General features: G+C 38.2%; 1 protein-coding gene across 5 annotated transcripts in view; it reads right to left on the bottom strand.

Annotated features, from left to right (window-relative positions):
- Positions 1–23,502, bottom strand: part of VPS13A (vacuolar protein sorting 13 homolog A) — a 240,710-nt gene that overhangs the window by 166,336 nt on the left and 50,872 nt on the right. For all 5 annotated transcript variants that reach the window (XR_013541528.1, XR_013541529.1, XM_020787771.3 and 2 more), the window contains exons 16-24: positions 19,236–19,330; positions 18,224–18,366; positions 17,082–17,283; positions 16,872–16,986; positions 16,146–16,282; positions 15,328–15,460; positions 13,215–13,332; positions 11,746–11,884; positions 7,138–7,225 (exon numbers count right to left, since the gene is read on the bottom strand). Coding sequence is in view for 3 of the 5 variants with exons in the window: in XM_020787771.3 (XP_020643430.3) it covers positions 7,138–7,225; positions 11,746–11,884; positions 13,215–13,332; positions 15,328–15,460; positions 16,146–16,282; positions 16,872–16,986; positions 17,082–17,283; positions 18,224–18,366; positions 19,236–19,330 (1,170 nt within the window). In the remaining 2 variants the exon portion in view is untranslated. The remainder of the gene's footprint in view (positions 1–7,137; positions 7,226–11,745; positions 11,885–13,214; positions 13,333–15,327; positions 15,461–16,145; positions 16,283–16,871; positions 16,987–17,081; positions 17,284–18,223; positions 18,367–19,235; positions 19,331–23,502) is intronic.

The following is a 23,502-nucleotide window of genomic DNA, read 5'->3' as shown; positions in this document are numbered from 1 at the left end:
TTATATACAGTAGCTTTATTACACTACAAACAGAAAGCAAAGAAATGCAGAGAGAAATTTCTAGTCACTGTTGCTCCTGTGCTGTGGTAAGTACTGTTGAACTGTGACTAATGGCAAGGGATAATGTAGGAGCACTCATAGATGAGACAACGGAGGAATGTTGCACTTGTTCTAATGGAAGATTCCTTTCACATTCATCATCATCACACCAGCTGTCATCCCAGTTCATCAGTCAGGAAAAAAATGTTTTACAGGACAGGATCCCTTGCATGCATCAATGAATACTTGCCAGACACCAGAAAGGCACTCAGAAATGTCTTCCATATTCCATATTCTGAAGTGTATTCAGTGATACTGTATGACCAGTTACCAAGTTAAGCATGCCCATACACTGAAATGCTTTATCATATCTACTGCAAGAGAATGTGTAGCAGCCTCCTTAGCTCTTTATAGCACAAATTCCAAGGAAATCATGTTGAAATACACAGGGTGAGAACAGCCCACACTGGCATGTTTTTATGGGTATAAGAGAGGGTCAAATAAGAACTGAAGAAGTCTTCAGAAGAGATGAAAGTAGGAGAACATCTACATCAGTATTAAGCGTTTAAGACATACACAGTGGCAACCCACACATAGTTTTTCAATGCTGCTAAACAGAAAGTGCAAGAAAAACAAATGGTACTCACTAGCCAAAAGAGAATGCTAGGCAACTAAACCACAAGGTGTTCACTGAACAGCTTACTCAATATAGCTAGTATGCTCACGGTTATATGTACATATTCCAGTATCATATTAACCAAAATAATAAACTGATAGTTCTTTCTAATGTTAAACTTGGTTTAGCATTCAAACCCAGAAAATCTTGAATTTGCCTGTGCTCAATCTTGCGAATCTGCTAGCTGCAAGAGGAAAGAATTAAAACGAAATCCACAGTAGTGCATTATTTTTATTAGGCAAACTCTAAAGTCAAATGAAATGTAAATGCTTCCAGACGTTTAGACCAATGAAGGAAGCATTATGTTACAAAAAGCAAGTTGGGTGAGATTATGTTTATCACACTAAGGGGAGAAAAAATAGAATGTCTTGATGTTGGAGTTATTATATATGCATAATCAGTCTTGAGATGGATTGATAAGGGATCTGCAAAAATTCAGATTAAGCATTAAGCAGTTGATATGATGCCTTCTAGATGGATGAGGAATTGCCTTTAGAACTACTAAGAATAAGAACACACATATACATTGATCCCCTAATTTTGAAAATACAAATCCAGCTTTTATTCAGAATGCATGAGCTCCTTAAACAGAGATAAACAAGGCAGTCAACAAAACTGGGGATAGTTTTAGATGCAGTGACGGGTTTTAAAAATGGGATGGAAAGCAAATTCATATCAATTAAAGCTGGGTTTTATCATCTGAGGGTTCATCACTACCAGCAGCTAAATAGATCTGTGTCCATCATATGGAGCTCAAGAGCAGGAGCCTATGATAGGACAAGAGGGGTGGAGTTAGAGTGACAGTTGTGGAGTTAGAAGGACATAGAGAGAGAAAGAGAGAGGGATAGGGAAGGAAAGTGAGAGAGGGAGGACAATGAATGGAGAGAGTTAAGACAGATATTGGAAAGTTGGAGAATTATAGAGAATAGGAAAGAGTTAAAAGGAATAGAGAATAGATAGATGATTAAAGAATATTCTTAAAGAGGTTACTGTGAATAAAACCCATATAGGTAAACATGTAATCAAATCCAATTAATGAATGATCCTCAACAACTGTGATTTACATCTGTGATTTACATACCAACTAAATGATCAATAAATCTGTTATATTGGCAGCACATGCCTGATATATATTTGGTATATTGTTGACTAGATCCACTGGTGGCAGCATAGAAAAAGGCAAGACATCCTGAGGGTGGACCTGTGTTTGGGGAGAACAAACAAGGGACACTAGGGGGATGCGACAATATCTAATTTGGCTTTCATTGAACTTGAAAAAAAAATCATCTAACTCTAGTCAAAGCTTGTCCCCTCATCTAGCCTGATGAAGAGACCAGGAAGTGTCAGCTTGCATTTCTGAATTGGCCTATTAAAGGTACTGTGAGGATTGCCCCACGTCACTCCTGTCACTTAGTCTGGATCTCATTCGCATGAGCCTATGAGAGGAGTGGAGGGGTGAGTCAACAAGATATAAGAAGGCTTGGCAGAGAAAGGAGAGAATTGGCAGAGAAGATAGTGAATTTGCAGAAAGAGAGATAGATGGTCAGGGAGACAGTGATAAGAGGTACTAATAGAGATAAGCTGGTCAAGATTAATAGGTGGTGATTAAATATGTGGCAAGATATATGATGGAAGGGAAAGGAAAGTCCAATGCTGCATAGAAAAATACTGCATAGGAACCTGGGATGTAAGATCTATGAACCTCGGGAAGCTGGAGGTGGTCAAACAGGAGATGGCAAGAATAAACATCGACATTCTGGGCATCAGTGAACTAAAATGGACAGGAATGGGCGAATTCACCTCAGATGATTATCATATCTACTATTGTGGGCAAGGAGCCCGTAGAAGGAATGGAGTAGCCTTCATAGTCAACAAAAGAGTGGGAAAAGCTGTAATGGGATACAATCTCAAAAATGATAGAATGATGTCAATACGAATCCAAGGCAGACCTTTCAACATCACAATAATACAAGTTTATGCACCAACCACTATGGCTGAGGAGACTGAAATTGAACAATTTTATGAAGATTTACAACATCTTCTAGAACTAACACCAAAGAAAGATGTTCTTCTCATTCTAGGGGACTGGAATGCTAAAGTAGGGAGCCAAGAGATAAAAGGAACAACAGGGAAGTTTGGCCTTGGAGTTCAGAACGAAGCAGGAGAAAGGCTAATAGAGTTTTGTCAAGAGAACAAGCTGGTCATCACAAACACTCTTTTCCAACAACACAAGAGGCGACTCTATACATGGAAATCACCAGATGGGCAATATCGAAATCAGATTGATTATATTCTCTGCAGCTAAAGATGGAGAAGCTCTATACAGTCAGCAAAAACAAGACCTGGAGCTGACTGCGGCTCTGATCATCAGCTTCTCATAGAAAAAATCAAGTTTAAACTGAAGAGAGTAGGCAAAACCACTGGGCTAGTCAGGTATCATCTAAACCAAATCCCTTATAAATACACAGTGGAAGTAAAGAACAGATTTAAGGAACTCGATTTGGTGGACAGAGTGCCTGAAGAACTTTGGATAGAGGCTTGTAACATTGCACAGGAGGCAGCAACAAAAAACACCCCAAAGAAAAGGAAATGCAAGAAAGCAAAGTGGCTGTCCAACGAGACCTTAGAAATATCAGAGAGGAGAAGGGAAACAAAATACAAGGGAGATAGGGAAAGCTACAGAAAATTGAATGCAGACTTCCAAAGAATAGCAAGGAGAGACAGGAGGGTCTTCTTAAATGAACAATGCAAAGAAATAGAGGAAAATAACAGAAAAGGAAAAACCAGAGATCTGTTCAGGAAAATTGGAGATATTAGAGGAACATTTTGTGCAAAGATGAACATGATAAAGGACAAAAATGGGAGGGACCTAACAGAAGCAGAAGACATCAAGAAGAGGTGGCAAGAATAAAGAGAGGAATTATATCAGAAAGATTTGGATATCCTGGACAATCCAGACAATGTAGGTGCTGACCTTGAGCCAGACATCATGGAGAGTGAAGTCAAGTGGGCCTTAGAAAGCCTGGCTAACAACAAGGCCAGTGGAGGTGATGACATTCCAGTTGAACTATCTAAAATCTTAAAAGATGATGCTGTTAAGGTGCTACATTCAATATGCCAGCGCATTTTTGTAAAACTCAGCAGTGGCCAGAGGAGTGGAAAAGATCAGTCTACATCCAAATCCCAAAGAAGGGCAGTGCCAAAGAATGCTCCAACTACCGTACAATTGCACTCATTTCACACGCTAGCAAGGTTATGCTCAAAATCCTCCAAGGTAGGCTTCAGCAGTATGTGGACCAAGAACTCCCAGAAGTACTAGCTGGATTCCAAAGGGGCAGAGGAACTAGAGACCAAATTGCAAACATGCACTGAATTATAGAGAAAGCCAGAGAGTTCCAGAAAAACATCTACTTCTGCTTCATTGACTATGCAAAAGCCTTTGACTGTGTGGACTACAGCAAACTATGGCAAGTCCTTAAAGAAATGGAAGTGCCTGACCACCTTGTCTATCTCCTGAGAAATCTCTATGTGGGACAGGAAGCAACAGTTAGAATTGGATATGGAACAACTGATTGGTTCAAATTGGGAAAGGAGTACGGCAAGGCTGTATATTGTCTCCCTGCTTATTTAACTTATATGCAGAATACATCATGCGGAAGGCTGGACTGGAGGAATTCCAATTAAGGCTGCCGGAAGAAATATCAACAACCTCCAATATGCAGATGATAGTACCACTCTGATGGAAGAAAGTGAGGAGGAATTAAAGAACCTTGTAATGAGAGTGAAAGAGGAGAGTGCAAAAAACGGCCGGAAACTCAACATCAAAAAAACTAAGATCATGGCCACTGGTCCCATCACCTCCTGGCAAATACAAGGGGAAGATATGGAGGCAGTGACAGATTTTACTTTCTTGGGCTCCATGATCACAGAAGATGGAGACAGCAGCCATGAAATTAAAAGACCCCTGCTTCTTGGAAGGAAAGCGATGACAAACCTTGACAGCATATTAAAAAGCAGAGACATCACCTTGCCAACAAAAGTCTGAATAGTCAAAGCTATGGTTTTTCCTGTCGTGATGTATGGAAGTGAGAGCTGGACCATAAAGAAAGCAGACCGCCGAAGAATTGATGCCTTTGAATTGTGGTGCTGGAGGAGTCTCTTGAGAGTCCCCTGGACTGCAAGGAGAACAAACCTATCAATTCTAAAGGAAATCAACCCTGAGTGCTCACTGGAAGGACAGATCCTGAAGCTGAGGCTCCAGTACTTTGGCCATCTCATGAGAAGAGAAGACTCCTTGGAAAAGACCTTGATGTTGGGAAAGTGTGACAGCAAGAGGAGAAGGGGAAGACAGAGCATGAGATGGCTGGACAGTGTCTGCGAAGCAACCAACATGAAATTGACACAACTACGGGAAGCAGTGGAAGATAGGAGGGCCTGGCGTGCTGTGGTCCATGGGGTCACGAAGAGTCAGACACGACTAAACGACGATGAAGATATATGGTATTTTAATGATTTGATTAAATGCACTGAATAAAGAACATCTGTGATTCTGGTTAAAGTTGATACACTTCAATAAATAAGTTCTGTTGGCAGTAACCAGACAAGTGTCTGACTAAAGTTCTTTATATATCGTGGATAAAGGAAATCCACTGGTGGCAGTGAAGAAAAGAGGGAACGTCACAATTGATATCTGCTGGTGGGATGACATAGCGTGAGCCCTTTGTTTGGGGAAACAAGCAGGGGCCACGTGTTAAACGTCACAGGTACTAATGCTGATTTGGATTTAATGGTGATGGTAGTGACACTCCAGACTTCCTAGAAAAATTGTCCATAAGCTCTGGAAGCCAAGACTATGGAAATGGAAATGAAAGACAGTATTTCATCCACTAAGTTTAATCATGTGAATAGAAGCAGTAACAACTAAAAACAGGAACACTGCTTAAGTGAGAAGAGAGGAGGAAAAGCACCTGCAGCCCTACAGTGTTTTTATTATGCAATTTTTACTGGTTTAATATTTGCATTTTGCAGTTTTAAATGTTACTTTTAAATAGAAGTCTGTGTTCAGTTTAAAAAGTGGGGTATGTTTATTTATTTTATTAAATAACTATTCAAATATAATCATGAGACACCACCTTATTTTTTGGTTGACTCTTTAGTATTATATTGGACATAAAGGTTATGTGAAAATGATAAAGCAAAAATTATTATTTCATCAAGTCTGTTTGTTTTATTTTATTAAGTTGGATGACTTTCTAACTTTTTAACTAAGTGTTTGTTTTAGAATTTGTGATCATTTTTAAAAATACAGATAGGAAGTTGCAATCTGTCCTAGAAAAAAAGCAACTGGCAAAAAGTGTTCAAATATATCAATGTAGATATTAGGGGGTCGTAATAACTGCATCAGTAAATACAGTGGTGCCTCGCTTAACTATGTTAATTGGTTCCATAAAAAATCGTTATGTGAAAACATCGTTAAGTGAAACACCATTTCCCATAGGAATGCATTGAAAACCGGTTAATCCATTCCAATTGGAACAGATTAATGCTTGCAATCATTAGCCCACCTCCTGAAACCTAAGCAAACTTAATTTGGTGTTGTTCTGAGTCGTCGTTAATTTTTGGTGATTTTTTTTCTCTCTCATTGAAAAGCATTGGACCATCCGTCCAATGCTTTTCAATGAGAGAGAGAAAAAATCACCAAAAATTAATGAAGACTCAGAACAACACCAAATTAAGTTTGCATAGGTTTCAGGAGGTGGCCTAACGATTGCAAGCATTTAAAACAGGTTTCTAACAGTTTAAGACACTTTTACAGGAGCGAAAAGGGAGATTGGAAAGAGCTTTAAAAGGGAAACGGATTTCAAAGAGCCCTTTCCGATCTCCCTTTTCGCTCCTGTAAAAGTGTCTTAAACTGTTTGAAGCCTGTTTTAAATGCTTGCAATCGTTAGCCCACCTCCTGAACCCTACGCAAACTTAATTTGGTGTTGTTCTGATTCTTCGTTAATTTTTGGTGATTTTTTGTTTTCTCTCTCATTGAAATGCATTGGACGGACAGTTCAATAGAGTTCAATGAGGGAAAAACAAAAAATCACCAAAAATTAACAACGACTCAGAACAACACCAAATTAAGTTTGCATAGGTTTCAGGAGGTGGGCTAACGATTGCAAGCATTTAAAACAGGTTTCTAACAGTTTGAGACACTTTTACAGGAGCGAAAAAGGGACATCGTTAAGTGAAATTCCCCCATAGAGAACATCGTTAAACGATGGGGGAAATTCCTCAAAGAAACCCATCGCTGTGTGAATTCATCGTTGTATGAAGCAATCGTTGTGCGAGGCACCACTGTATATCCGAATTTTAATTCGAGGATCATAATGACTTATGAACTATTTGAACAAAAATAAAATGAAGACAATATTTACCACTGGATCCAGCAATGGAATGAGGTTCTAGAAAAGGAAGCACAGAGACTGACATTTGCGGTGTTGTTAGCAGTGAAGATACCTGAAGCTGAAACAGAAAGCAATACATAAAGTTGTTTCAATGTAAATGATTATTCTATTTTGGTTAATATATTTTATATAAAGTGCTAGAGAGCTTAGTGGTTTGCGTATTTGAGTTAAGAGTTCTGATTCCCAACTGTGCCTTGGGGGCAGGGACTGGGGTCAATGATCCATAGGGTCCCTTTGAGGTCCACAGCTCTAAGATGACGACAATGATGATTTACATAACAAATTACCTGACATTTCTTGGAAGTTCCAAACAGTGAATAATAATCATAAAAACAAAAATATCAACCGTAAAAACAGTTACTAGAAATAGAATGTGAGACATATTCATAGAAATCCTGCTGCACAGTTATGCAAAGGGTGAACTTCTGGAACTGAATTGCTCTGCAACAGATAATGTGACTCGGCATACAGCAAATAATACTTGCAAATATTTCTTAACTTATGACAGTTTGCTTCCAAAAGTTACACTTTTTGCATAACTGCACACCAGGATTTCAGCCATTAAGTTTCCCTTATAAAAACAGCAGCAGGAGGTATTAAAATGTAAACAAACTGTAGCTTTTAATATTGTTTTTATTCATAGGTTTTTAATATATTTGCTGAATTCTATTTCAATATTGCAATAATTTATTGTTTTTAGCTTTTATACTGTTTATTTTTAAGTATGTAAGCTGCCTTGAATCCTTTGTAGGCCGCTTACCTTCAGTCCTAAGTCACCTTACATAATTAAAAGATGTTATCAAAGCTACATACTGTAAATATATAAAGACTTGGTAACATAAAGTGATTATGCTAACTCTCTATGCAGTCTCGGTGATACAATGTGGTGACCCTTCTTTGGCTCTTGGTAACTAACTAAATGTCTAAAGGACTTTTGAATAACTTTAGTTCTAGATATGTTAATAGGTTAATGCTCTGCAGATATCCAGTGTATGGAGTGAGTTTTCCAATTCCAAGGTAGGTGACAGGAAGAATGTAGAAACTACTATGGGTTAATTTCGATGAAACTCAGATATCATCTTGGGTAAGAAAGAGAGATCTGAAATAATATCACTTTATCCTTATACAACTGCAGAAAAGGTGGATTGCACTGAGGGGCACCCAGTCCACTAGCCCTGCATGTGGAACTAAGTGCAACCAAGAATACAATCTTATAAGTGAGTAACCTGAGATCCAAGGTTGCTATAGGTTCAAATGGGGGTCTCATAAATAGAAAATGTAGCAGTGTAAGAGACCACTGTGACATCAGGGCTCTGATCTCTGACTATATATTTTTAAGCCCTTTCAAAAACATTTTGAGCACTGGATTTCGGAAGAAATAAGAAGCTACAGAACCTTAAGGATTGTATGCTATGATTGCAGACAAACACACTTAGAGATGACTGAGTCCTTTTTTCTTTAAGAATTATTATTATTATTATTATTATTATTATTATTATTATTATTATTATTATTATTATTATTATTATTATTATTATTATTATTAAACAATAACAATAACAATAACAATAACAATAACAATAACAATAACAATAACAATAACAATAATAATAATAATAATAATAATAATAATAATAATAATAATAATAATAATAATAATAATAATAATAATAATAATAATAATAATAATAATAATAATAATAATAAAAATAATAATAATAATAATAATAAAAAAACAATGACCATGTGTAGCTTAGGTGGAAGGTAGAATTGACAGTTTTGTGACTGATGCCCCTCACTGAGGCAATAGAAACACTCTGAATGTCTGCCAGTGAAGGGGATTTTATTGTTAAAAATAACCTTTGGAACGAGTCATTTGAGTCCTAAAAAGGCTGGAATAGCCATTAATCATGGGACAAGACTTGATTGGAATGACAAAAAGAGGAGAAGAAAGCAGTGAAAAACAGGGAGAAAGATAACTATATATAGGTGGTTTTGTGGAAAATATCTAGTGAAGTAGATTCTAAGAAAAAACTGCTGAGATGTTCTCTTGGCAGCAACATAAAAGGAACTGAGGACTGCTCTCAGATTGGGGAACACATATACTGGAGACAGCATATCCTAACACTTCTTTAGGCTCTAGAAGATTCCAAGGATGTTCGCACAGGCAACAAAATGAACCCATATGGGTTATTTCACAGAGATCATTAAGAATATTAAAAAGTTAAAAAGCAGCAACAAAAGTAACAAAAGACTGGAAGCAAACTTCAGAAAAGTGTGGGAATTGTTATAAAATATTAACAAGTTTATATACAAACAAAGACAAAAAATATACACTGTTATAGTTCAATGTGAGCTTTTGTGGATATATCTACTAAAGAATTTAATCTTTAAGGTGCCATTACGCTTTTTTTCTTTGTTTTTGTCTGCATATGCTTGCATAGACTAACATGGCTACTTCTTTGAAAACTATAACACTTCTAGGAGGGTTTTTATTAGCTTCCAGTTCATTATTGTACTGCTGAAAAGGAAACAAAGAAATATGCATCTTAAAGAAAAACGGAAAGTACAATTAGTCCTGAGAAAACATAGGCTGCGGTCAGACCAGGAAACAGTTTCTGTGTCCTCGTGAGTTTCAACCATTTTGGGGCGATTCAAATGACATGGACATTACTGATTCTTTTGTTTCCCCTCTGTGCTGTCTCTGCATCATATCCAGCCCACTGGGAGGCTACTTCTATATCTGTTCAGTGTTTCATCGGTAGTACAACTGGCATTCGACAGAGTGCATACTACAAAACTGATTCATTTCCTTTATATCTGGCTTGCGGTCCCACCCGCACCACTGGCTGTCATTCAACTCCCTTAATTTTTTAAAAAAGATTTTCAAATGGGAATGTGGTGTGTTGATATGCTTCTGTCAAAAGGGCTGTGGGTTATCCACTACTGAGGATAACACAGTGCAGAAACAGAAAAAACGCCCCAGATCAATACATGGCCTGCAAGAGTGTTTTGCTGACACACCAATGTACTGTACCTACAAACATTTTTTTAAAGGGGAGAGGGGCAGCAGAGAAAAGCACAAAAGGAGGAAGTGATGTGCCCCATTGCAGGGGTGTAGATAAATGTACCACATATAATTTAACTTAAAAATGTATGAAGCACTATCACAGGATATAGGTAATGTGATCACAGTGCGCAACTCCACAGGAAGCAGAAGACGTAAGAAAGCAAGGGGGCTTTTCTCTAGTGCAACAATGGCCAAATATTTCCTTATTTCAATGCTCAATATGCAAGTGGGCAAATGCAGTAGGCCATGAATTATTCTGGAATCTTAGGGAGGACAAGAAAAGAACTCTGCAACAGGAGAAACATTCTTATTCAGCTCTCATCTCCTGTTGCAGCAGAACTTAGGGAATAATATTCCAAGTATAGATGTAATAATTTGGGGCAAATAAACCATAGTTTATATCAGTGGTTCTTAACGTGGGCGATAATGCCCCCCAGTGGGCAATTTCATTTTTCAGGGGGGCGGTAGAACGAAAAGGGGCGTCGTGGGGGCGCTGGAGCAGAAGGGGGCGGTAGGGGGGCGCTGGAGCAAGCCAAACCTGTGAAGATGGCTGCAGCCTTTTTACAGTGTGCATGAATATATATTTTCCTCCAATTTTAATTTAGTTTCAGACTTTTTGTCTTGAAATTTTTAGTTCCTGCATTTGTTTTTATGCCCTTTTTATATTTCTTTTTGCGTCTTAAAATTCACTTGCAACTAAATCATTAAATGTTACTTTTTGGGGGGGCATTTCATTTTCTTGGAATTTAATTTTATTTTCAGGGGTCGTTGGATTTAACTGTCTTAAATAAATAAATAAATAAATAAATAAATAAATAAATAAATAAATAAATAAATAAATAAATAAATAAATAAAGAAAGAAAGAAAGAAAGAAAGAAAGAAAGAAAGAAAGAAAGAAAGAAAGAAAGAAAGAAATCATCACCGCGGGGAGGGGGGCGATGATAACTTCCGTAATGGCTCAAGGGGGCGTTTCTTTCAAAAAGGTTAAGAACCACTGGTTTATATGACAAAGAAGAAGACATGTGCTCACCGATTTCTTACTCACTCTTCTATTCATGAACTTTTTTTCAATGCTTTTTTGCATTTTTTTAAATTATATTATACTGTTACCTCCAACTCAAGAAACTATGGTTTAACTTTAGTGTACAAACCAAGATATGATTCTAAGAAGAGAATACTGTATCACCTTTCAAAAAATGTGGCAATTAGTGCAATGTGGTCTGACATCACGTGTGGATTCTTGGAATTCTTTTTTTCCTAATCGCACAACTCTTCTATGTGTAGTAAAGGCAGGGAAGGGTTTGGTACACACTTACACACTGAGCACTTGCAATGTGTGTCTTTGCATTCAGTTCCTGCAATTCTTTTATTCAATCATAACCTTAATGTTAAGTCTTACCAGCTGCAGAAATACCACATAGAATGATCAATCTTATGCTTCTTATGCAAGAATAGTAACTGTTCAAGCTACAGTAAATAATGTTTCTGCCTTTTCAATTATACTTGCCTTGGAAGGCTGTGCAGTAGCAGTGGTGTCAGGAGGACTTTCTGGTTTAGGAATACTATCAATAAGCTCCAGAATACATTTTAGTTTCTCATCTGAGATGTTGAAGGACAATAAAGGAAGTTCACCAAACATTTTGTACCTATTTCATAAGAAGAAGGAGCCATCATAACTAGTGAACTGAACTATTTAAATCCATTTGATACATTCCGATCCCTTATCGCAATACAGGTATTTCCAAACCAGCTCATAACAGTAAAAAAGAATAATTAACATAAAATCATTAATAACAAAAACAACAGGATAAAGGCTTTAAGGGAATGTGGGCAAAAACATGGAAAGCAGCAATATGGTAGATGCTGTATTTGGGACTTTCAAGCACTCCTTGCTCCAGGGCCCTTTCCCCCATTCATATTCTCTGGATTCAACCAAGAGTTAAGAAAGGCTATTGAAGAATCAGATTGAAGAATCAAGTAAATCATAAATTAATTAGTATGCCTCTGAGCATCAAAAGTCATAAGTCATTAAGAACAGAGTAGCAAACAATGAAGGCTGTGATAATCTTCATTTTGCAGAGGCAAGCCCACCCAGGTAATAGTCATGGGGTCTTTTCTCCTGACTCTTCCTGCACTGTGGGATTTAGTTCATTCTCATGTTATATTATTACATTACATGGCATTTTGAATTTGTAATGACACTACCCATCTTCCTGGACTCTTAGCTTCAAAAAAGAATCACTTTTGTTCTTCTCTCTGATTTCCTGTGCAATATTATGTTCGACAATCCTGCAGTGCTCGAATCTGAAGTATTATCTCTCACAGGATTTCTGTATTTTTTTTCTTCTCAATTTCAGGCTTTTACACCGGTCAGATGAAAATGGCTGGGGAATCATGCAGGACTGACACAACCATTTGAAACTAACTAGCATAAGAGTCTGAAGCTGACAAGAACAACAAAGATATTAAAATCCTGCAGAGAATAACATTTTAAATACAAGTAGCACAGAAACGTCAAATTTAATCTTCCACGGAAAACTGATGAGAAGGATAAAAACAAACAAGCAGGCAAACAAACAAACAAACAAACAAAAAGACAATGCTCAGCATCTCTCTGTTCTGCTGCTCCAAGAAATCATCAGGTCCCCATGGACTGCTGGAGTGGTTTCCCAAAAGGGTCAAATGTCAAAAATTGTCAGGACTGAAAAAAATGCTCAGTATTTCTTTCATTCCAATGGTTGACATTCCTACATGGATACAATTTTACTAGGGCATACATAGGTCTATTCAGGACAATAACTACGAAGGAACCAGAGGAACGAACCATGAGAATTGGGTGTTTGCACATTTGACCATGCATGCACACTATATTTAAGTATCAAATATGCAAAACCAGAGGATATGGCAGGAAACCATGATCAGGATCCCCATTAAACCAATTCTGTAAACATTTACATAACACTAAGAAAATCATACTTGGGCATTCTTGCATCTGTTACAACCATTGCTCTATTCAGTTCCATTTTAACATCCAAAGGCTGCAATATATGTTGGGATGATGATCGTAGATTACGAGCCTTCTCCCAGTTTTCATCTAGAGAGGAAAAATATTTGTTACTAGAAATCTTCAAACATTATTGATGGTATTACACAGCTATGTAGTACCTTTCATAACCAATGTTTTTCTAGATGTTGGGTATATTAAAACCCCTATTACGTCTAAAAGATAAAGGACCACTTCTACACACTCTACCCAAACTGCATAGATGCATCTCGACAGTTGCATCAAGCAATGTACACAATGCTGAGACTGATTTTAACTACGACTTTGTAGTCTTTGTACTTCACAGCTGTGCCATCAACAGTCACTGTTCACAGCAGAGTGTAGAAAGCTAAAAGGTTCTGCCCATGACTTAATTCACACCAAAGCCAATCAACCCAAGATGTATGTATGTATGTATGTATGTATGTATGTATGTATGTATGTATGTATGTATGTATGTATGTATGTATGTATGTATGTATTTATTTATTTATTTATTTATTTATTTATTTAACTTATATGCCGCCCACACTACCCGAAGGTCTCTGGGCGGCTTACAGCATTTAAAGTACAATAAAAAGGCAAAATAAAAGGGCAAAATAATTAAAATGCAATTAAAATATATATTCTAAAAATTGCCATCAGACCTACAGCTGATATTATTTCAGTTAAAAGCCATTTGGAACAGGAAGATTTTGACTTGGCGCCGAAATGTCATCAGCGTCGGCGCCAGATCTTCAGCTTCTGCTCATACCAAACCAAGGTTGGAATTCAAGCTCAATCATTTCTATTGTCCCTTCTGATCAATACGTAATAGAAAATACTGAGATTGCTTAGCAACAATATTTTCTTCTTCATGAACATGCAATAGATATATATATACCCACATACATATACAGTGGTGCCTCGCATAACGATTTTAATTGGTTCAAAAAAAAAACGTTATGTGAAACATCGTTATGTGAAACACCATTTCCCATAGGAATGCATTGGAAACCGGTTAATTGTTCCAATAGGCACGGATTGCCGTCCTTAAGCGAAAAAACCCCTAGGAAACATCGTTAAATGATACAATGTTTCCTCCATTGGAATGTATTGAAGCTGACTCAATGCATTTCAATGGCTTTGCGAAGTCAATTTTTGCAAATTTAAGTGTGTCATAACAGGGTCAAAAATGGTTTTAAATGCTTGGATTAGCTTCTGCACCCTCTAAAACGGATGCAAAAGTTGATTTGGCTTTGATCTGACTTTTCATTAATTTATGGTGAATTTTTTTTCCCCCCGACTTTTGACAGCTGTCAAAATCTGACAGCTCCATTGGTTCCTATGGGGGAAGAAAAAATTCACAAAAAATTAACGAAGACGCAGCAACTGTTCTAAATGCTTGGATTCGTTAGAGGACCCCCTAAGTCGTGTGCAAACCTGATTTGGCTTTGATCTGAACTTTCGTTAATTTATGGTGAATTTTTTTTTGGCCCATAGGAACCAAAGGAGCTGTCAGATTTTGACAGCTCCATTGGTTCCTATGGGCCGGAAAAAAAAATAACCATAAATTAACAAAAAGTCAGATCAAAGCCAAATCAGGTTTGCACACGACTTAGGGGGTCCTCTAACGAGTCCAAACATTCAGAACCGTTTTTGACCCTTCTAAGACACTTTTTAAATTGAAAAAAGAAACATCGTTAAGTGAAGCAGGGGACCTAAAATCGCATTCGTTATGCGAAGCATGGTCCCAGATTTCGCTAAGCGAAAATCGCCCATAGAAAACATCATTATACGGTGCATATTATTTTCTTAAAAAACACATCGTTATGCGAATTCATCGCTAAATGAGGCACTCGTTAAGCGAGGCACCACTGTATAGTTGATTTTAAGATTAATTATTTACAAATACAGACAAATTCTGACGTAGCCTATAGTATGCAGAAAGTAGACTGTGTTGTTGGAATCAGATTAATGATAATTTCTGCAAAACTAACCTCAATTTTTAAAAAGAAATCTACATAGAAAAAAATTGTATGAAGAAACACTTGTATGGATACTTACTATGCTTGCTGTAAAGGAGTTGTATGCTGCTTAGCTGAATGTCAAACTTATCATATGCTCTTGACATGATATCTTCAAGAGCACTTTCACCAACCTTGATATCTGACAATGTAGATCGATTTTTACTAGTCATCTTAAAAAGAATAAACAGAAATAATCAGCCACAATATTTTAAATACATATTCAAGTACTTCTTACAAATGAGACACATTTTCAAATTGTAAACCAAGAAAATGAAAATAGGAAGATTTTTAGAGGCAGCTAATGAGATCTGAGCTTTAATTATAAGTAAGCTGATTTTAAAAAAACTTAGAAAGACAATGAGCCATTAAAAATGCTGAATTACTTCTCACTCAGCTTATTCTTCTGCATACTCATCTGAAACAATAACTACTGTGAAAAATTCCAGACAGATAAGTCACATTAAGTCTCTTGGAGCAAAACAAGAAATCCTTTGTTACTCAACATGGTCATTGGGCCCATATACTTTCAGATCCACAAGCCCACTTAGGTCAGATATATCTGATACAATAGATATGCAAGCTTAGACCACTATATAATTTGTTCAACTTTAAAGGGCTATAGGATTATCTATTTTCAGCATATTTACAAGTAAAGATGCTTCCAGTCTTTAAAATATTTCAACATATGGAAATGTTCAGTAACAACAGTAAAATGAAACTTCCAATGGAAAGTAATAGAATCCAAGAAGATGAGAAACTGTTACTATTTGCGCACTAGGTTCAGCAAGAGAAATATTATAAGTAGAATACATAATAATAGATATTAAATTACTTATTGGTATTTGAGGGTTTTACCTTTAAGTGACCAAGATCCAAAAGTAATTTATTTGCTGTGGGTTCATAGAATCCATTTTGTGGAACAATGATATAGGAAGCCATTAGATTTATTTTTAAATCTAGAACTTTCTGTGTTTCTATAATATACACGAGTCCTAAAAAACAGCAGAATGAAACATCTGATAAGGCCACAAAAGTGTTTTATCCTTGCTGATTAATGAGAGAACAAATTTCAGCAGAACAAAGATCTATACAAATGAAGTACATTCCATTATAACAGGGACATGGTGGCGCTGCGGCTTAACCCACAGAGGCCTCTGTGCTGCAAGGCCAAAAGACCAGCAATCGTAAGAGTGAATCCACACGACAGAGTGAGCTCCCGTCGCTTGTCCCAGCTCCTGCCAACCTAGCAGTTCGAAAGCATATAAATGTGAGTAGATAAATAGATAACCACGGTGGGAAGGTAACGGCATTCCATGTCTAGTCGTGCTGGCCACATGACCACAGAAACTGTCTACGGACAAATGCTGGCTCTATGGCTTGGAGACAGGGATGGAACACTTACCTTTACCTTACATTGCATTATACGCAGGTGCATGCCAACACTCTTCTACTCTAAGAATGTCTCTATATAGAGAAAACTGTACACTGAAATGTACAGAGACATCACGAGTGTTCCTACAGTAAAGTGTACTTTAAATAAAATACTAACTAAATTGTTCCACAAACATATTCAGCTCTTACCTGTAGCTGTCTTTTCCCGAAATTCCTCCAATTTTGTTAAAGTTGCTGAAGTTAGTTGCTCTAAATGAACATCGCTTGGCGGTCGGAAGAAATCCACTAAACTATTCACAGTCATCTGAAAAAAGTATAAAAGAACAGGTATTCTTTTATAGTCACAGTATTTCATTTTAATTATTTTCTAATTTTCTAGATTAAAAGATTTCTACTTACCGCATCATATATTATTTCCAAAGGCTGTGACTCTATTCTTACTTTCTGATTGGCACTCTCATCTAATGGATTGGTCTCAAACATTAAAGTGAAGAGTGATGTATTGTGCTTTGAATGGACTGTATGAGAAGACAGCAAGCAGGGCACTGTTTTTCCTTGAGGCATGCCATCCACTTCAAATGCACTTACACTTGATTCGAATCTGTATCAACAGAATATAAAGAGTATGTAAAATTCTTTACACAATTATGTGAAAATATGAATATAAACACAATTGTAATGTGTTATTTTTTTAAAGCTTTACTCTTTTGGTTCCTTAGCTTAGTGAAGCAGATAACACATTAGCCAGTATGATAGCATTTGACTTTCTAGTTTCTAGTATCACAGTATGTTTACAAATTCATCTTGGAACAAAAGAAAGGCGATTCCATAAGCATGTGTCTTTACCATCAGCAAAGCCCCAACATCCTGAGCTTGCTCCTTCTGGAAAGAACAGCATTGAAATCTGTCTAAGACATTAACTGTCAAGGTCTAGAGCAATGGTTCCCAATGTTTTCCAAACCGTGGACCAGTTGGGGAGGGCAGGGTACATGCGCGGGTGGGCAGGGCATGCTCATGGGTGGGCAGAGCACCCGTGCATGCATGCACAGGGGCAGAGTCCCCGTGCATGTGGGTGGGCAGGCCGTGCATGCAGGTGCGCATGGGCGGGAGTCCATGCGGGGGGGGAGGAGATCTGTCTCCGTGGCCCAGTCCTGCCAAGGCCATGGCCCAGTACCAGACCATGGACCCCTGATATATTGCACCTGTAGCTTGGACTGTATCTTGAGATAAACGGCATAACGAGAAAAGGAGTACTGCCTAGTTTCTGATTTGTCTTATGTTTCTTAGGTGATGGTGTATCAAACACTGGGACCATAACACTGTGACAGCAAACTGCTTTGGCAATACAGTAGGATCTTGGGGAAACTGGTTCCAAGCAGATGCCAAAAACTACGTAAAGAGTACCCAATGTATGATTCATAGAGAACACACTGAAGAACAGAAAATAACACAATTAAATTTTAATAATTGAAGTTCTACTATTTTTATACATCATTTATTACTTGTTTCAAGGAATAAAGGTGCATGTAATAAATATGTACCTTATGGCTTCAGCTCCAGGCCGTTGTGTTACTGTTGTAACCAGATCAATTAATGCAATTTTTATCAGCTCAGGCTTCTCCTTGTTTTCCCTTATCAGAACAGTCATGCTCAACAGTTTTACATAAAGTTTTACAGCTTCATACTGCACAAATTGACAAAAAGTAGTATGAACAGCAAAGTATTTTTACAAAATATAAATAAAAATAAAGCATCATGAGTAACTTGAAATTAAGGCTCAATTGATATGGCCCTCCATTCTCAGCTGCCAGTTTGAAAAGCTGGCCTTTTCCTTTGTTTCTAGATGGTGAACAGAATGTTTCAGGGAAGATAAAGAGGGCCTTTTTTACTTCTTTGGCAATTAAAAACAAAACCTACTATAGAAGCAGCATCACGATTCAAAGATGGTCTAGACCAGAGGTCTCCAAACTACAGCCTGCGAGCCACATCCAGCCCACACTGCCATTTTGTCCAGCCCATTCCCTTCAACTTGTGCTCTCTCTCGCACACAGGGGGCGTCCATGCGTGTGAGTGTGGGGTGGGCCAGTGTCTGTCCACGTGGGTGGGGGTGGGCAGGAAGGGTGTGCATGAGTGCAGGGGGTGGATGTGTGTGCGCGTGCAGCCACGAATACACGTGCACACACACATTCCTATTCTTTCAGCCCTCGAAAACTGAAAATATCCGGTGTGGCCCTCACTGTAAAAAGTTTGGAGACCTCTGGTCTAGATAGAGGAAACATGGCAAGCAGCACATTTTGTTCTGCTTCTGGTTCAGTCAGATTGGAATGAAAAAAATGATGAATTATTTTGCACATATGGAAAATAGTTAAAAGACCTAAGATATCTCCAAAGACTGGCACCACTAATGAATAAAATCTTAATTCTTACTAGTATACTGATCATACAGATTTTCAAAAGCTGAAAATCTTCATTTAACACTTCCTCCTATACCACAGCCAGTTCTTGTAATGTCAAATGTTTGCTCACCTATGTTACAAGCTAAATCACACTCACCGTTTTGGGCAATGTTGGATCAGCAGCTGTTTCACTATAACCAATTGCTGCATAGAGTTTATCCTTTTCTTGCGGAGTCATCAACTGTTCAATACCTGCCGTATTAAAACAATCAATATTAAAGTATTCAGGTTTCTATGAACATTCTATTATAACTTACCGTACTTCATAAGAAGCTAGATTTTAAAAACTATAAATTGAGAAAGATTATATACTCCTTGTCATTACATAGACACAGTTCTGTGCACAGACACCTGACGTTATATCAGCCATAGCCTTTATCACTAATTAAAAATTTCCAACTGCCAAAGTTCCAAGGCTCCCCAGGAATCCCCTTCATCCTGAGAAAGCTTTGGGGGGCTCAAGATGGAACAGTAGTCTTTAATGGCCGAAAACGAGCACAACCAATGGCAGGGAGTGGTGATTTTTTGATATTAAGACCCCTCCCCCACCCTGTGACCTCCAAAGGCTTCCCCAGGATGAAAGAGATCCTGGGAGGGGGGCTTGGAACCTGAGGGGGGACTAGAAACTTTTAATTAGAAATAAAAGATCATGGTTGATTATATCATCAGGCTTATGCATAAAGAGCTGCACCAACAGGATTTCAGCTACTGTCTTTACTGAAGAAGTTTTCTAGCTTTTGGCAATAGCCAGGATAGAGCAGGTGTTACAGAGTGATCATCCCTCCTTCCTTCCACAACCCTTAACCATGTGCATCCTCAAAATTTGTTCCAGATGGCTAAGAAATTCTTGAAAGTAAAATCTTTCAGAGGTGTAAAAGGTGTCTGGAATATTGTTCCACTGATACAACATGTTGTGTATCAACAACATGTTAGTACAATACTGGATCCTGACCAGCATGATAAAACTAAAGGGTTGCAATTCATCACAGAGTAAGATCATTCAGACTGAGCTGTACAACATAAATGGTTAAATCCCATGATTTTGTAGACTGAAGGAGAGCCTTTCTATCCAAAGAGACTCCCTGGCTTCAATTAGATCTCTGCACAAAGCATATGGGGATTCACATATATTCATTATAACACTAACTTCTACAATGAGCAGGTTGCTTAGTAGTAACTTTGGTTGTTTGAGCAGGCATCTGTGAAGTTACATATATTGATCTTGTGCCTGTGCAAAGCCACTCTTGTTTGTGTGTAATGAAATTTTGTCAAGAACCCAATTCTTCGTGTAGTGCACATATGCAGCCATGCCCTAGTGCCTCTTCTTAATTCCTCTTCTGCCTAAAAGTGATTGGCATGTCCTGAGGTAACAGTGGACAGGTTTTGTGATTTCACAGAGGATCACTTAATAATAATAATAATAATAATAATAATAATAATAATAATATAATTTATTGTCATTGTAAGTATATACACAGTATACCATACAACGAAATTCACAGACACCCAGAGACCAGACACATGCACACACATAACATTCCCCAAACATTCCCCACCCATTAGAAGTCCCCCACTAAAAATACAAACATCTACACCTCAGGCCAAGTAACACAGTCCAACTAATTATTCACTACTGGTGGTCTTTAAGCTCATTATTAATTGCAATTATAGCTCTAGGATAAAAACTATTTAGAAAACATGTGGTCCGAGTCTTAATTGTTCTATATCTTCTGCCAGACGGTAACAGTTCAAAAAAGTTATAAGCAGGATGGGAAGAGTCTCTCAGGATGCTGTGTGACTTCCTCAGACAGCGGGATGTGAAGATGTCATCCAGGGTTGGTAGCTGGAGCCCGATGATATTCTGGGCAATTTTAATGGTTCTCTGTAGAGCTTTTTTGTCCGCTACAGAGCTACTCCCAAACCATGCCAGAATGCCATAAGTTAGGACGCTCTCAATGGTGCTACGGTAGTAGGACAGAAGTAAATGCTGTGATAAATTTAACTTCCCAAGCATTCTCAGGAAATACAGCCTCTTCTGTGCCTTCTTTATTAGCATGTTGGCATTTATAGTCCATGAGAGGTCCTCTGAGATGTAAGTACCCAGAAATTTAAAACTACCAACTCTCTCCACTTCCTCACCGTTTATGTACAGTGGTAAATGTACATTTCTCTTCCTCCTAAAATCAATTATGAGTTCTTTAGTTTTTTTGATGTTAAGTGTGAGATGATTTTCTTTACACCATAGTATCAATCTTTGTACTTCCTTTCTATAAGCAGACTCATTGTTCTTATTTATGAGTCCCACCACTGTCGTATCATCCGCAAATTTAATAATTGCATTGGTGTTATATAGTGTTATATAGTGGGGTGCAATCATGTGTGTACAGGGAATAGAGGAAGGGACTTAGCACGCAGCCCTGGGGAGCTCCTGTACTTAGTACCAGGGTAGAAGAATGGTGGGATCCCATCCTTACTGACTGTGGCCTATCTGTCAGAAAATCCTTTATCCACATGCAGATCTCCTGAGGTAATCCCAGGTTGATCATTTTTAAAAACAACCTATTTGGTAGAATGGTGTTAAAAGCAGAGCTATAAGAAACCAGATACAAACATAGAGTGGTCTTTTAGACCAGACGGGCGGGGTATAAAGCAAATAAATAAATAAATAAATAAATAAATAAATAAATAAATAAATAAATAAATAAATAAGTCTTTTTCTCTGTGGTCTCTGTAGAGCACATGAACAGCTGAACGGCTTATGTATAGGAGCTGAGAGGACACCACCACAGGATTCAGCAAACAACCATATATTCAAAAGATGTAATAGGATGGGGATATATGTCCAAGCTTTAAATTCTTTCGAACATACACAGCTGGGACCAGGTGATCGGACTGCAAAACTCAGACAAAGCAACATTTTGTACAAATGTCGAAAAGTGGCTGCAGAGACCCTGTGAACCAGGGAGCATAGCCAGTAAGAAAGCAAGCATAAAGGCTCTTATTATCCATTTTGCAGCTCAGGACAGACCCCTTCATGTCAATCACAGCAAAGAAACAGATTTGAAGAATACTGAATAATGGTAGTCTTACTAGTGTAGAAGGCCAATGCCCATCTTCTATCAAGAAACTGAAATGTCTCCTCTTAAGTCTGAGGGAGTCAGAAAGATATTGGGAGGTTACTATTCCAAGTATAGTAGAAGCCTGAAATCATTTTATGTAGGAAGTAGATATTGGGACACAACAGCATCTTATCCCCATGGAATACCACAAAAGGTGGGTTCACCTTTTTGTCAGTGAAGTTCACTAGATACTCAAGTAGAAGTCACTTTTCTAAGAAAGCCATCTTGATGGTTAGTGCCTAGATATGCATAATAAACTTAGACTCAAAGGGCTTTCCAGAAAGATGGGTGAGCACGAGAGGAAAAGAGTTGAAAGAGGATGCAGAATGCTGTACTACGTGTTACGTTGGCTATGTAAGGAATACGTCACAGTAGTGGCAAAAAAGAAGGGATGCTCAGTAGGGTAGCCATTTACTAACCACAAAGAGATAAACAGTCAAGGCCTTACTTTTTTGAAATATAATAAGGTAAGAACAATAATAGGAAGCTAGAACTAAGTAAAGGCCAGAAGAAATGCCAAACTTAACTGTGTCAACTTCCCAAAACAAAAAGACATCATAGAGGTCTTTGTTGCTTCAGTCAACAAATTCTGGAGATCCTCCTATAATGAGGAATAAAGTGTATTTTCCATGTGGCCATTTGAGGCTAGCCAGGACCCTGTCCTTCAAGCTAGTCTAATCTCTAGTGGGCCTTCCATCTTGGGTGCCCCAGAGACGGCATTCATCACCTGCAGTTCCCCTATAGACTTGGGAACTGATAAAGACACGGGAACAGCAGTAGTGGGCACCAAGGAGGAGGAAAGAGTGTGGCAACCCTGATGGGACTATTCTTGGAGGAGTCAGAAACATAGGAGGAGGATGACCTTTGGTTGGACTCTGTGGATTGGGAGGCTTCCCAAGAGGAGATGGTAGACGGATTTAGGGGACATTGACAAGGAAGGCTGGGAAACAGTACAGATGCACAATTTTTGGACTGCCCATTAGGTCGACCTACTCACCCCTCCCAAAGCAACAGTGCTGGTACAGTGCGGCCAACAGCGGTACCATGATGCCTGCCATGACAAACACCACAGCCAGGTTAGGAGAGATAGAGAAGAGGATGTAACAAGCCCCAACCACTGGATTCCACCAGTGACCACTCTGGTAGTCAATCCTGCTAAGCCACAGAGCCATCACACCTGTCACTCTCTTCCAGCTCTGCACCTCCTGTGAGACAGGTCTACTTCAACCTGGAAAGGGCTGTCAT

This window comes from Pogona vitticeps, chromosome 2 (genome assembly GCF_051106095.1).
Source record: "Pogona vitticeps strain Pit_001003342236 chromosome 2, PviZW2.1, whole genome shotgun sequence".
Lineage (NCBI taxonomy): Eukaryota > Metazoa > Chordata > Lepidosauria > Squamata > Agamidae > Pogona > Pogona vitticeps.
The sequence above is the reverse complement of the archived record's forward strand: the minus strand, read 5'-3'. Positions and strand labels throughout refer to the sequence as shown.